This window comes from Endocarpon pusillum (assembly GCF_000464535.1).
Source record: "Endocarpon pusillum Z07020 unplaced genomic scaffold scaffold189, whole genome shotgun sequence".
Lineage (NCBI taxonomy): Eukaryota > Fungi > Ascomycota > Eurotiomycetes > Verrucariales > Verrucariaceae > Endocarpon > Endocarpon pusillum.
The window spans coordinates 230482-244494 of NW_006916093.1; the positions used below are offsets into that span (position 1 = coordinate 230482).

At 50.5% G+C, this 14013-nt stretch overlaps 5 protein-coding genes across 5 annotated transcripts; 3 read left to right on the plus strand and 2 right to left on the minus strand.

Annotated features, from left to right (window-relative positions):
- Positions 1 to 3233: 3233 nt before the first annotated feature.
- EPUS_03052 (uncharacterized protein) lies at positions 3234 to 4972 on the plus strand (the record flags this gene model as incomplete). Its single annotated transcript, XM_007802994.1, has 3 exons — positions 3234 to 3438; positions 3494 to 4191; positions 4247 to 4972. The coding sequence occupies 3 exons, from the start codon at positions 3234 to 3236 to the stop codon at positions 4970 to 4972; spliced, it is 1629 nt and encodes a 542-aa protein (XP_007801185.1).
- Positions 4973 to 6491: 1519 nt separating this feature from the next.
- On the plus strand, positions 6492 to 7088 carry EPUS_03053 (uncharacterized protein; the record flags this gene model as incomplete). Its single annotated transcript, XM_007802995.1, has 3 exons — positions 6492 to 6826; positions 6880 to 6946; positions 6999 to 7088. 3 exons carry the CDS (start codon positions 6492 to 6494, stop codon positions 7086 to 7088), a joined length of 492 nt encoding a protein of 163 aa, XP_007801186.1.
- A 910-nt stretch (positions 7089 to 7998) lies between these two features.
- Positions 7999 to 8717, minus strand: EPUS_03054 (uncharacterized protein; the record flags this gene model as incomplete). The annotated part of the gene is made up of 3 exons (XM_007802996.1): positions 7999 to 8437; positions 8521 to 8617; positions 8678 to 8717. 3 exons carry the CDS (start codon positions 8715 to 8717, stop codon positions 7999 to 8001), a joined length of 576 nt encoding a protein of 191 aa, XP_007801187.1.
- Positions 8718 to 9273: 556 nt separating this feature from the next.
- Positions 9274 to 10173, minus strand: EPUS_03055 (uncharacterized protein; the record flags this gene model as incomplete). Its single annotated transcript, XM_007802997.1, has 1 exon — positions 9274 to 10173. One exon carries the CDS (start codon positions 10171 to 10173, stop codon positions 9274 to 9276), a length of 900 nt encoding a protein of 299 aa, XP_007801188.1.
- Positions 10174 to 10818: 645 nt separating this feature from the next.
- EPUS_03056 (uncharacterized protein) lies at positions 10819 to 13234 on the plus strand (the record flags this gene model as incomplete). The annotated part of the gene is made up of 3 exons (XM_007802998.1): positions 10819 to 10915; positions 10969 to 12844; positions 12901 to 13234. 3 exons carry the CDS (start codon positions 10819 to 10821, stop codon positions 13232 to 13234), a joined length of 2307 nt encoding a protein of 768 aa, XP_007801189.1.
- Positions 13235 to 14013: the final 779 nt, after the last annotated feature.

Sequence of the window (14013 nt, forward strand, 5' to 3'; positions counted from 1 at the left end):
AATGATCACTACCCAGAGCTAATTAATATGGGCAAATCAGAGCAGGATTATCAACGATTATTTAGAGCTATTTATGAGGGTTGGGATGCTATAGGAGAAGAAGCTATAACTAATCTCATCAAGAGCATGGATAGTAGGGTGAATGCGGTCATTGCGGCCAAAGGGTGGTACACCAGATTCTGAATATCAACTGCCTATTCGGGAAATTAGCCCAGCCTCAATCTCTGGATGTTTCTGAACATTTTGAGCTATTTTTCATTAGAATCCAAAGAGTTCATAACTTACTATGGTGATTTGTATGAAGAGAGTCGATAATGTTGGTGGGGTACGAAAGTGGGGTTGGCCGGATACTTTTTTCCTAGTACTGTACTTCGTTTTGGCACTGTTCCAAGATCTGGCCATTTATGTGGAAAAATCGGTGTGACCTTTTGGATCATGAAGAAAGGCTTAGTCTCACAATACTGGAAGTCCATTTGACCCGTCAAGCTTTGCTAACACTCTTCTGGGGAACCTGAACTGCTACGCATAGAGCATCTTCCGCCATTAACCCGGCTCGGACGAAATATTTCTAGAGAAAATAAAATGTCCTAGGGATCGCGTATCTTCATCTTTCTGGTTCATGGAGCAATTTCAAGGGCAAAGAGAAGCCTATCAGGGTCCCGCGAGGTCCTGAATACCTCACATCGACCGCAGCAAATCAAGGTCGACGGATGATCACAGCTCCTCTTGCTATAAGGAAGAGCGTTGATCGGTTGTTGAAGTAGAAAGGACCTGGTACAAGGATCTCAGGATGACATGCTAAGGAATTTTTCAGCGTCATCAAAAGCAGCAAAGTTGTGAATTCTCATCTATCTTTTTGTTGATTGCATTTTTGCAGTCGATACGGCAGCTTCTCTCTTCAAATAGCAATCAAGAGGCCAAGGCCTGAAGATGGAAAGTGAGCATACTAGGAAGAAATTGCAGAAGCAAATGCTGTAGGATTGGAGTGTGAAGTATCGGCTGCCCCCTCCAGTCAGGTATGCATTGACACCGTGCTGACCAGGGATAGGATGATCCCGTAAACCTTTGGCGAACCTCGACGTCGGAACCTGTTAGGCCGCTTATTCTACAAGAGTTACTGCACGCGGCTGAATATGAAACTGGGCAAATCTTGTGACAGTTCCTCCGTGTAGGCATAATGAAAGCCTGGACAAGAAAATGAGTCTGCGGATCACTGGGGCGCTGCGTCGGACGAAGGTCCTACCGCTGGGATGGTGATCAAGTGCAGGAAGCCTTCCTGCTCGGATAGCACGGCACCTTCTGATTGGTTACCGACCTATCATGCTAGTATGGTAATAACACGACGTTGACCGCCTGTCAGCAGGGTACACAGTATCAGAGCCTCGTAACAAGAATGGTTGGGCGGTCAATAGTGGCCTTCCGTCTACCTCCGCTTCGCTCGGCATTTGTCTGCGAATCGAAAATTTGCTCATTTCCAACCGGAGATATGGATAGGCACAAGTGCGAAAGTTTTTCAAGATGGCACAGAACCGTACGTTACTCTGCAACTCTAGGACTTGTCGCGCATCGTCCTACAATCCTCGAATCAAATGACAGGGTTATGAAGCGTACTTACAGTTGCTTCGTGGATTGTCTTCTAAGCTCTTGAAGGCCTGCTGCATGGCTTAAAATGCCACTAGGCGGCTGTTCGGCTCTGTTTTGGTCAGCAGCACGTTGTGGATCGTTCCTGCCCTGAAGTATACATGGACAATAGACGAAACAGATAGTGAACACCAGCCTGGGGCTGCAATCCTAGTGTTGCAAGCCCTAGCAGGAGGGTGACATCGCGGAGTTGGTCCCAGGTCACGACTGCTATCCTCAATTACGAGACAAGCGCCTAAGGTGCCTGTGTCCTCGGCGACAGCCACCCGTTATCTCCATTCGGAGAAAGATCACAGAATTAATTGTTAGTGGCTAAAGGATGAACGTGCCCCAGGCGCATGATCTTTCAGGCTAACTAGCACTATCTAGGCACTACCCGTACCAGCAACCTCCGGACCTGTCGAATGACAGCCCCGGAGGATGATGGTCTTCGATATGGAGGGCCGCGCGAACATTTGATCGGGAGCCGACGAAACGATGATGCAAGTAACTAGTTCAGACGCTAAAATGTTCCAAATCCCACGCTAGAAGTTTCTTCGTTTCTTCTCCTGCGTCCCACCGCCCTTAGCGCTGCCAACCGTTGTGCAGGCAGCATCAGTGGCTTGAATATGGGATTCCACTATCTCGGTATTGTGAGGGATGGGGATTTCTGGAGCAGCATCCTTGCTCAGTTTCTGTTCGGATCCGAGCCGCACTAGTACTAAGTCGCCTGCGTTTGCCTTACTGGAGGACTCCCACGGTCGCTGCGTAGCCTCATACCTGAGCGACCAACTATCGTTACTGGAAAGTGAATTGCTCCAGGATCGCCGAACAGCATATCCATCCTTCCACTCGCCTAGTAGTGGCAGTGCTCAGCACTCATGCCATGCCTGACGCAATCGACGCTTGGCAAAGATCATCTGCACAAATTGTGTCTGGCAAGAACCGAGCTCAAAGGAGGCTGTTGTTGCTGGGTCACTTCCTATACAGCTTCTGGGAGATTTCTTCATTCCAGCATTATAGATAGCCACAGTTCTTAATGCAGCACTCGGTTTCAAGACTAGTTACCTTGCTGGAGAGCCACCTGCCCCATTCAAGCAGGCAAGGAGGTTGACACCAAGTGGGAATGGAACGCCATCCTCAGCCTTACACAAAGATGTGTATGCGTCAATGCTGGCCAAGAGCCAATCCTACAACACAGCTGACACTTTAAATGGACAACTATACACTAGTATGTCAGCTCCGGCAGCTCAATCTTGGCAGCCATTTGCACTTGTGGCAAGTCGGAGATAGACCAGTAACAAGCATGGGGCATAAGCATTCGCCTACGCTACACAGACTCTGAGCTTGAGTCTGGTCAATAGGTTTGCCTCTATCTTCTGGGCCAACATCGGAACCGAGATGGCCCTGGCTTGCTCGAGAGTCATCCTTCCGCCAACGTACCTATCAAAATTTGATAGTGCGGATCGCTCAGCGTTTGTCCGATCGACCATGGCATATAAAGACTTCCAGAGTCGGAGTGTAGTCCAGGGATTTGTGGAGTCACTCAGAAACCGGTCTACTGAAAGCCACCCTCGAATCGCCTTCGCTTGTACGGGAAGAACCATTCAGGTATGGAGAAACGCACTTTGGGAGATTCTCGTGCCACCAACAACCAGGTCGAGAACTTCAATGTAGTGACCAGCGAGTCTCCATGGCTGGACAGGAAACTCAAACCCAGAACTTATAAGGCTCGGTACCTCTTTACCGGAAAGCCGCTTTTATGGATGACCTGCCTTTTCGGGAGCTTGGGAGATGCACTTTTTGGTTATGATCAAGGTACATGACATGTTTTAACTGAGTCGGGGGCAGATGAATAACTGATGACACCTAGGTATCGTCTCTGGGCTGCTGGTGAATCCGGTGTTTGTGAGACGATTCTTCAGTGAGCATGGTGGCGAGGAAGGCGACGCTGCATTTGTCGACCCAAGCATTACTGGTATCACCGTTGCATGTCTACAACTGTCAGCCGCTATAGGCTCCATAACTGCAGGACACCTGGGTGATGTCATCGGCAGAAAAAGATGTGTTGCGATTGGTGGATTCATCTACTTCGTCACCGCTTTCATTCAGGCTTTCGCCCCCAATCTCGCATGTTTCATTGCTGGTCGAACGATTCAAGGCCTGGGTGTTGGTTTCCTCTCTATGACAGTGCCTATTATACAAACCGAAATCGCTGCTCCTCACAGGAGAGGTTTAATGGTCGGAGTCGAGTACACCTTCCTTATTGGTGGTTATATGCTTTCCACCTGGGTCGACTATGGCTTCTACTTCCTACTTCCAAACAACTCATCTTGGCAGGGGCCATATTTCGTCCAAATGGGTCTGGCTTTCATTCTCCTGTCTATGTCCTTCGTGTTGCCAGAGACACCACGTTGGTTGGCTCGAAATGGCTTCATGAAGGAAAGTTTGCAGACGGTGGCCGATCTTCACTCCAAAGGTGACATTCACGCTGAAAATGTCCAACGCGTGTTTATGGAAATCCAACAGGCTGTTCGTTATGAACAGACTTTAGGTCAATCCAGCTGGAAGGTATGTTGACTTTCCATACAACATCTTCCAATCGATTACTAATTGTCTTTTTCAGGAAATGTTCACACGCTATCGCAAGCGTACCATCGTAGGTATTACAGCTCAAATGTTTGCCCAGCTCAACGGTATCAACATCATCTCCTTCTATCTACCAAGTACACTCGCAGCGGCTGGATTCAGCACGGAGAGGTCCCTCCTGTACACCGCAGCCAATGCCCTGCCTTATACCGCGGCAACAATAGTCGTCTGGTGGCTCGCTGATCGATGGGGTCGACGTCCACTCCTCATCTTAGGAGGTATCGCCTTGGCCATCGCGCTAGGTATCATGTGCGCCTTCACCGAAGCTGACCTCGATGTTCAAACCAGAGCAAACGGCATCTACGCATTCGTTGTCCTCTACAACGCAACCTACGGTTTCACCTGGGGTCCTATGCCCTGGCTTCTGCCCGCCGAGGTCTTCCCGCTCCGAAGTCGTAGCAAAGGTATGGCCCTCGCAACCTGCAGTAATTGGGTCTTCAACTTCATCATCGGTATGTCTTATCCCGATGCTTTCGCCGGCATTGGCGGCTACTACTACATCATCATATCCGGCTTCTGTCTGTTCTCGACTGGACTGGCGTACTTCTACTACGTCGAGACGGCGAACCACACGCTTGAGGAGATTGCCATCGCATTCGGTGACAAGGCCTTCGTGGAGAACGATGACGAGATCATCGCCAATGCACGGTTGAGCGTGGCGGGATATAACGACTCACGCAAGAACTCGGCTGCCGCGGTCTAGTGAGTATATAGATAGAGAATGTCCGCCTCGCGGCGGTGCTGTGGGCCGAGAAATGATCCATAGAGTCATTCTGTTTTGCACCTTGCTTGCAATGCTCAAGTTTTTTTATTGGCGGTCGGAATCACTGTCGCTATATCTTGAAGAACAAGGAGTCTGCGCAAATGAATACAGCAGTTCGAATTTCTTAGCAAGGCTCACGATTTCTGTAGGGTTGTTAGGTCCTCAACCATCTAGGATATGCACCCCGCAGATCTTCCTGACTTAGCATGAGATGGGTGCAGAGAAGGAGCCATAGTAGGTATCTCAGGCTGCGTAGATAGTGCGGCTATCTCCAGCCGCAAAAATGTATATATGCCCGAATAATCGTGTCCGCCAAGCGTTCACCAGTTTGTTTTGGGGAGGAATCTGTTAGACTCGTCTCGGATAAGCTTTAGTCCGGTGATGCCATGATCGGTTTCACATGCGCCTTGGCATTTATAAATGTTCGAAACTAAGTTACGGAGTACACCGTACTGCATTACTTCTCGAGCACCACTCATATTGTCCCATATCTGGGTTGAAATTGGTCCTTACTGGTAAATAGGAATACTACAGATCCGAATCCGGTACCTGGAGCCATCAGCTGGATTAAAGAAAACCCTGCCAACTGCTTTGATCATGGAGAATCTAACGCCGCCTGGAAAGCACAACCTCGAGGACGGTTTCTGACTTGACTTTGATCAGACGGGACAATCTACACGAAAATTTGGGTTCAGAGTCTCAAAGCCAGGTCGATGTGTATCTCATCAGCCCCTATGCTTAGCAAATTACTCTGCACGGCTACAGCTCCAAGCAAATGAATGTTTGGTCGTCTAAGACGTCCAGGTCCAATACCCCAGGTGTTGAAGCCCCTGCTTGTGATAACTCAATAAGGTCGAACCCTGTATACACCCAGGGTAGCTTTGATCAGATACCGAATGGTCTCACTCTTAATCAATAGTGAGTGAGGGTGCACTATTAGAGACTGAAGCTTGTTGCCACCCATGAACTCGTTCTGTGAAGCCTACTCTTGATGTTCACGACCTTCTATACGTCTTGATATCTTTCAAACTACAGATTCTCCAGAGATAGAGTTCGATGATTGCAGTCTCCAGGCGACATGCCTCCGTTACATTTATGAGCAGTCTGCGTGCTAAGTGCAGAACTGCTTTTCGACTTAGTTGAACTCTCTTCATTGTCCAGCTACACCAAAACTACCATCCTTCTTTTATAGAATATGGTGATGATCATAGAGGCAAAACACTTTCTCAGCTGATGAAAGAATCCAGATGACAAGAAAAAATTTGAAATCAACTAAACAGCTTGTGCTGCATGCAATTCTCGGATTGTCTGAACACAACCTCACGTGGTTGAGGCCGGCGCAAGCCGCATGACGGCATATTTCATGATTGAAATTTCGAAGATTGGACATGCTGCAGACTTTCGCAAGCTTCTCATTCTTCTGGTTTGTTAGTTTGGCTTTGCGATCTAGGAATTCACGATGCCTCTTCTTGCCCTACCGAGAGAGCTGCAGCTTGAGATTGTCGAGCGCCTCGACTACGAATCAACAGTCTCTCTCAGCACCACGAATCAGCATTTCCGTGAACTCATCACCTTGAAGCACTTCAGGCAAGCAGCACCCTACATATCCGACAAGGTCAAAGAGGCACGGCGTACCAAATGTACCGCGTTCTGTCACAATTGTGGAAGGGTCCACCAATCCTGCCACTTCTTAAAAGCGAAATATCGTCGGATCAACGGTTACATGGCCACCCTTCCGTGTCTTCAGACGAAGATGGCAAGCAATCTGGCAGCAGGCATGGTCTACCATTATTCGTGAAATGCACTGCTCCTGACCAGCTGAGTGCTCCTGCTCACGCTTCTTCTAGTGTTCTTTTGACTTACCATACTCGGTCCCGCAAGCGAACAGGCCTGTGCATAGCGGAGGGTGAAGATGTAAGTCTCAAGGTCAGACGTCTAAGACGACCCGGGCCTAACCAATCTTCAGGTCGGACCTCCATTTCATGCCTTACCTTTGGAATCCCGCTTCGACGCTGCCGCTCATCTCGCCTTCATCGCTGAAAATTCCGAGCCCTAATGAAGGACGAATTCGTCAGTACCATGACAACGAGCCTTTTCGCAGCAGAGTGACGAGCGCCACCAACGATCGACACTGAAAGATTGAGAACTTTGTGGTCTTTGGCTAGCATAGCGGGTAAGCTGCGGGATTGGGAAATTACTGCGTCTCATTGAGCTCGGAGTACGATCTGGCTAGGGCTTGCGCTGGCAAACGCTATGGTGCCTCGAGAATATCTAGATCAAATTGATGTCCCCCAGCTCCTCGCACCTCCTTATGAGACTCTATGACATGCATACACCACCGATCACCCATCGGGCCCCCCTGCAAACCAGGGAAGACCTCCTCCCAGGCGTTCTTGGCTCACCCTACCTGATCCATTCTCACCCTTGACACCATCAGTATACCTCCTGTTCTGCCCCTATACGTCCATTTGCTTACGGCTGGCTCAACATTAAGAGTACTACTACCTCTACTGATTTGATTGCCTTTTTCTTCTTCTCAACCTTAATATCTTTGAACCGTTGCTCCTTTCGTTTCCATTGTATCATAGCTAGTTGCCTTAGCGACAGGAAGTCAACTCACATCCTTTCCTTCGCAGCTTTATCTCAACACTGAATCATATCCCACAGATAAATTTGAGATATATATAGGGAGGCCTGGGGCTAGGGAAGGCATTTGGCTGTTCTGCCTTAGATTGGAGTGGACGCTTGAGTGTAAGGCGGGAACATGTGTAGTAGAACGAGGGACAGGAAGAGTGCAACCAGAACTTGTGAGAGCGCTCAAGGTACTGGTCGACTAGACCCTCAGATCAATACTTGTACCACAGAAATAAGTTACCGTTGTTACCATAGAGCATCGTTCTGGCTCACATTCCTCCACTCCCCAACCCGCAATCTTCCTTCCTCTCTCTCCTCTCCTCCCTCTCCTCTCAAAGCAAAGCTAACGCCAACGAACTAACAACAGTAAACCCCACCACCACCCACCCCGTCCTAATAACCTGCTGATTATTCAACGCCGCCCCGACATCCCAAGTGAGATGCCTGATCCCATTCCAGGCATGAAACGTAAACGGAAACGCGGCCGCCATCTTGGCCGCCAGCTGCGCGGCCCACGGCCAGCTGGCGAACGCTGCCGCCAAGGAGGCAGTGTCGAGATGCCAGCCGAACAGGGGCGAGACGAGGTAGGCGGCGCCGAAGATGTAGAAGCCGCCGGAGAGGACGGAGCCGGTGATGCGGTTCAGCGCGGACAGGATCCAGGTTATCTGCGGACGGTATATCTTGAGGTGTGGGGAGACGGGCCGGTGGAGGCGTTGCGAGGCGAGGATCGAGTACGCGTCTGAGGGGCTGGTGGGTTGGGTTGCGGCTTGTCTGGACGGAGATGTAAGTTTGGTAGGGAGGCGGGATTGAGTGGAGGATGGATGTTTGGGTAGGTAAGAGGGGCTGCTTCTGACCTGATCTGGATGTGTCTGCCCGTGGCTATGGCTGCTGGGGGGGCGAGTCTGGCGAGAGAGGTGGTCTTGTTGAAGGTGGAGGGGTTGGCTACAGCGACTGGTAACGGGATTAGTAATGTTTCGATGGTAGATTTGAAGGTCTGGGGAGGACACATACGCCATCGTATTGACTGCTGGACCGCCCTTTGATGCAACATGGTGGTGGTGGTGGTTGTGTGCCTGCAACGTCTTCGATATTGTAGGGTTGTCAGATGTCATTCCAATGGGAAATCGAAGACCAATGATGTCGGCATCTCGGCTAAATAATTGGAGCTTCGGGAAGAGCGAGGCACGTGATCCCTCCAAGTACCTAGCACCGATTTTCTTCCTCCCTTTCTCTCTTTTCTCCCCCTACATGAACCTCAGCTTGGCGGCTCACAGTCTCAGCATGTATTACTATGTTGCTGCAGTGGTGGTTACAAGGTGTCCTTCTGGCTTTGGTTGGAGGTGCATCTCAGAACGAGGTCCAAGATGAAGACACCCGTCGTTAATCGCCCATCTTCTTCTCTCCAATGGAGGGGAAGGGTTTCATATCAAGGTGACATCTGTGCATATAATATGTACTATCGATTTTGTGCCGCTTGGAAACTTACGGCGACTTCTGCGACTTAGAAAAATATGGATTGGAAGAACTGTGTAAATCATGATGAGATATGAGTACCATGATGGTGTGCTCGCTGGCTAAAGGTCACAAAAATAACAGGATAATTAGCATCAATCCGAATCTGAACCATAATCAATCAGTCCGAGCGAAGGTGCCGGTGCTGGAGCAGGTTTGCTTGGTTCGGCCTTCTTGACCAGGCCTGGCACCATCACCTTCCTTGCCTTCTTGACCCTGTCAAAGCTGGGAGGTGGCATGGCAGCTCGATCTGCTTCTCCCCCTGCCATTCCATTGCCGCCCTTCAGCTTTTCTTTGTCGAGCTCCTCCAACAGGACCTTCTCTCGATTACCCTCCTCAAAAGCCATCCTCGCCATCTCTTCATCTTCTCGCTCTGCCCTTAATCTCTCCTCCTCTACCTGATCGCGTACTCCTGCCAAAGCTTCCTCCACACCAAGTCCACCCTTTTCTCCTCGCTCTATCCTCGCATTCCTTGTCCGGATCTCATCCAACGCGTCGGCAATCTTCATCTCCCGCTTGCTGTCCTCCATCTTTTGTTCCAATTCTGCCATGGCATTTCTCTCTTCCACTTCTTCCGCCTCGGCTTCCTCCCTTTGTAGCCGATCCAGCCGCTCCTCATCTGTTTCGTCAATCTCATCTCCCTTCCCATCCCTCCAGATCTCAAAATTGCGCTTAGCTCCCCTCTCACAGGTATAATCCATATTCTTCGGATCAGTCTTGAAGGTGATCTCTCCACTGCAGCGCGTACATTTGATGTAAAAGCGGAAGATGCTAATATTGAGGTATTTCTGGTCAGTGGTCTCCTTCTGCGCATTGAACTTGCGGCCTTTGTAGATGTATTCACCGCAGGAGGTGCATTTCATGCTGAAAGGGGCCATGAGGCGGACCTTGATGAGCTTGGGGCCGGTGGGTCGGAGATGTCGAGGGGTGCGGGTGAGCTTGGAAGGGTCGAACTCGGGAGGATAGTATTTCGACAGAACTTTCCGTTCCGACATGCTGAGTGGGGGTGTGCAAGAATTACTGCAAAGCAGGTAGATGTGAATATGCAAGGTGGAGGATGGTAAGGAGGCGTTTTATGGTAGAGGCAGATAGGCGGACAGGCGGACGGAGAGACGATAGCAGCAAAGGACCTAAAGGTTCTCCAAGATGCGTTCTCGAGTCGGTTGCGTCCTGCTCGTAAGGTGGCGAGCAGTGAGACGGAGAGAGATAGAGTTTATTCGTGAAAGCTGTGCTGAATGATAATCAAAAGGGGAGAAATATGCCACCACTGAACGTCAGATTCGTTGCCTTTGATCTACAGGGCTGGTTACAGGGCTGGTTACAGGCCCGCGGCGGGAGGAGGTGCCCACAGCTTACAAGGTAGGGCTGCATCTGGGGAGCCAATCGGAGTCGGTGCAGCTGGGTCGCGACTCCCGCGACATGCAAAAAGTGACAACACGTGGATGGAGAAAACAGATGCAGACACAGACGCAGATGCAGACGCGGATACACATGCGGTGGAAGGCAAACAAACCACCGGGCACTATAGGCGAATTACACACGGCCAGTATGCTATCTACGTATTTTCTCTCCTCCGGCTCACACCACGCTCTCTGCCCATCGCTTCCCTAACCAGCAACCCCCACAAATTTTGGTCAACTATGGATAAATACCTGCGAGGTTGGAGACAAGAAGCTCTGAATAGAGGCCAGAACGAGGCTGCCATCTACATTGGAGACAAAGTCCTCGCCCTCAGCAGTACGATACCGAGTCCGCATCTCGTGTCGTGTACCTCTGTTAACGGTCAATAGACGATGACAAGGATGCCTTTTGGCTGGCTCAAGTTCACTTCTCAAACAACAATTTCGCTCGAGCGCTTGCACTGTTATCACGATCCGGCCTCATAGTACGAAGTACTTCATGTCGTTATCTCGCGGCTCACTGCTACATCAAACAAGGAAAATATGAACTGGCTCTTGCTACTCTAGGCGAACAGAATCCCGATCATCTCCTTCCCAGTGATCATAACAGCCGACGGAGGCTTCAACATTCAAACGGAACCAAAACAAAACATGTCACTCTACGGAATGGTCACACCCTCTCCAGGAAGGACAGAATCGAGCATAGCGAGGAGCGAGAGCGGGATCGAGAGCTGGAAAAGGACATCAAATTCGAAGCAGCCATGTGCCATCTCCGAGGACTGTGCTATTCGAAGCGAAACGCTTTTGATAGGGCAAAGGAGTGCTTCATCAAAGCCATCAAGATCGATGTCCAGTGCTTCGAAGCGTTTGATCAGCTCATGAAGAACTCCTTGCTGAAACCAAATGAAGAGCTCAAATTGTTGGAAGAGCTCGATTTCGAAATGATACGGACAGAAGATCCCGCACTGGCTCAAGAAGCTGCACAGTTCACCAAACTCCTCTACACCACCCGTCTCTCCAAATACGCCTCTCCGGCAGCGTTGTCCGACGCCACAGAGACACTCTCAACCCATTACAACCTCTCGAACAACCCAGACCTCCTCTTGTCCCGTGCTGAAACTCTCTACACTCAATGTCGCTTCCAAGAAGCTCTGGCCATTACGTCTTCCATCCTCAACTCCCAAACCACCCCTTCCGGCGATGACACCACGACCACGACCCTGGGCCACACTCCTAATCTCTATCCCCTGCACCTCGCTTGCCTGCACGAAACATCCTCGCACACCACCCTCTTCCTTCTCTCACACACTCTCTCGCAACATGCTCCCCATGAACCCTACACGTACCTCGCCATCGGTACCTACTATCTTTCCACACATCGAATACCGGAATCCCGCCGCTTCTTCAGCAAAGCCTCACTCATGGACCCGCACTCAGCAGCAGCATGGATCGGCTTCGCACACACCTTCGCCGCAGAAGGCGAGCACGATCAAGCCATTGCAGCATACAGCACCGCTGTACGGCTCTTCCAAGGCTCACACCTTCCTCAACTCTTCATCGGTATGCAACACCTCGCCCTCAACAACATGACAACTGCCTGGGAGCATTGCGTCCTGGCATTCCAAATGTCCTCCGGTTCCCTGAATCCAGATCAGAAGCTCTTTTCTGGAGAAGAAGATGAAGACGAAAATGTGGAAGACGTCGACGAAGAAGAACAGGCGGAGTACTTCAACAACGAACCCCAGAGATCACGCGTTGTTCTTCCTCCCAGCATCAACTATCCCGCCACAAGTGCAGGTATAGGCACAGGGGGTGATCCTCTTGTCCTGAACGAGTTAGCGGTAATCCTTTACCATCAGGCCAATCTTCCAGCTGCAGTCCAACTTTTCCGCCAGTCCCTCAATCTCGCATCCGAACTGGGCTGGAGCCCGTCTGCGTGGGTTGCTACACGCGCGAACCTCGCACATGCGCTTAGGCGACTAAATCGCTACCGAGAGAGCCTCGGCGAGCTAGACGAATGCCTCAGGATCTGTACTGGTGGTGGGAGCAATTCTGGCCGGGGTAGAACTTCAAGCGTCAGTGGTCCCAGTACCGCCGGTATGACGAGTGCTGGTGGGGTCGAAGGTAGAAACCTAATCGGCAGTCTCCACAGCACACGCGGTCTTGTCCTGCTCAGTCTTGAACGGGCGCAGGATGCTGTCTTAGCACTGCACGAAGCGGTCCGCGTACTTGGTGGCGATGCGAGTGGTGGTGGCATGGCGGGAACGTTCTGGAGTGTAAGAGGCGGGAGGAGAGGGAGGAGCACGAGCTGATGAATGCTAGAATGACGACACGGGAGATGGGCATGGGCGGGAACGCTTTTGCCCGGACGCAGCAGCGATTGGGGAAGGGATATGGGAAGAGTCGAGTCAATAATGAGGGAGTGGAGGTGGGTCCTTTGACTCACGAAGAGAGAGTCAGTAGCGGGTTGGATGGACAGGCGGAGGGGATGTTGGATCGGGTTTTCAGGCGGGATCGGAATAGAGAACGAGGTGGTGGTGTGAACACGAATAGGAATGCGAGTACGAGGAGCGCAGCTACGAGTTCGGTTACGAGAGCGAATGCAACTCAGCTTGGTCCGAGGGCTACGAGGAGGAGGGATCCTTTTGTGGAGTAATGAATGCCGTTGGCTAATGGTGGAGTTCGGCTTGGATCTGAGGAGCCAGCGCGGATTGGGTCTTGGGGAAACCTGGTCCTGAAAGATTTCTCGACTGTCCTGTCTGTTGGTTTGTCTGGATAAGGAACAGAAAAGATGTGTCTGGGCGTTGGAACACAGGATAATGCGAGGCCAGACTGATTTGGGCAAGACTGGCAGCACGGCGACGCTTGGCATGGGGGTTGGTTGACACGAATATGGTGATACGGTGATACGTACAGTATGGTACGGCTAGCATAGCATAGTACAGCACAGCACAGCACAGCAAGGCGCAGAGATGGACTCCTTTTGCTGGTCTAACTTGGTTAAAGGCTCTGGATCAGCCAGCCCTTCCTGTTGTATCTGTTACACGACAGAGATCGAAGATGATAAGTAAGATGGACCTGGTACTCGGTAGGGTAGATGAATACTCACCTCATCATTCATCTTGTGCTTGAACTCCCTGCCTCTCTCTCTCTCTCTCTCTCTCTCTCCTTTTTCTTTCTCCATAATTAGTCAGTCTTCACTCATTCTACCCCATCACATAGATATAGTTAGTTAAAGAACGGGTATTGTATTGTATTCTCTCCTTCGGAATTGGGGTCGGCATCAGGATCAGGATCAGCAAGAGATGTATTCTACAGTGGTAGTAAAACAGGGGTATATGTATATCTCGCATTCCCTCACCTAACCATCCATCTAACTCGATTTATTTTTCCCTACAAAATTGATTCAAGTCCAGACCCAGAAAAGTCATTACT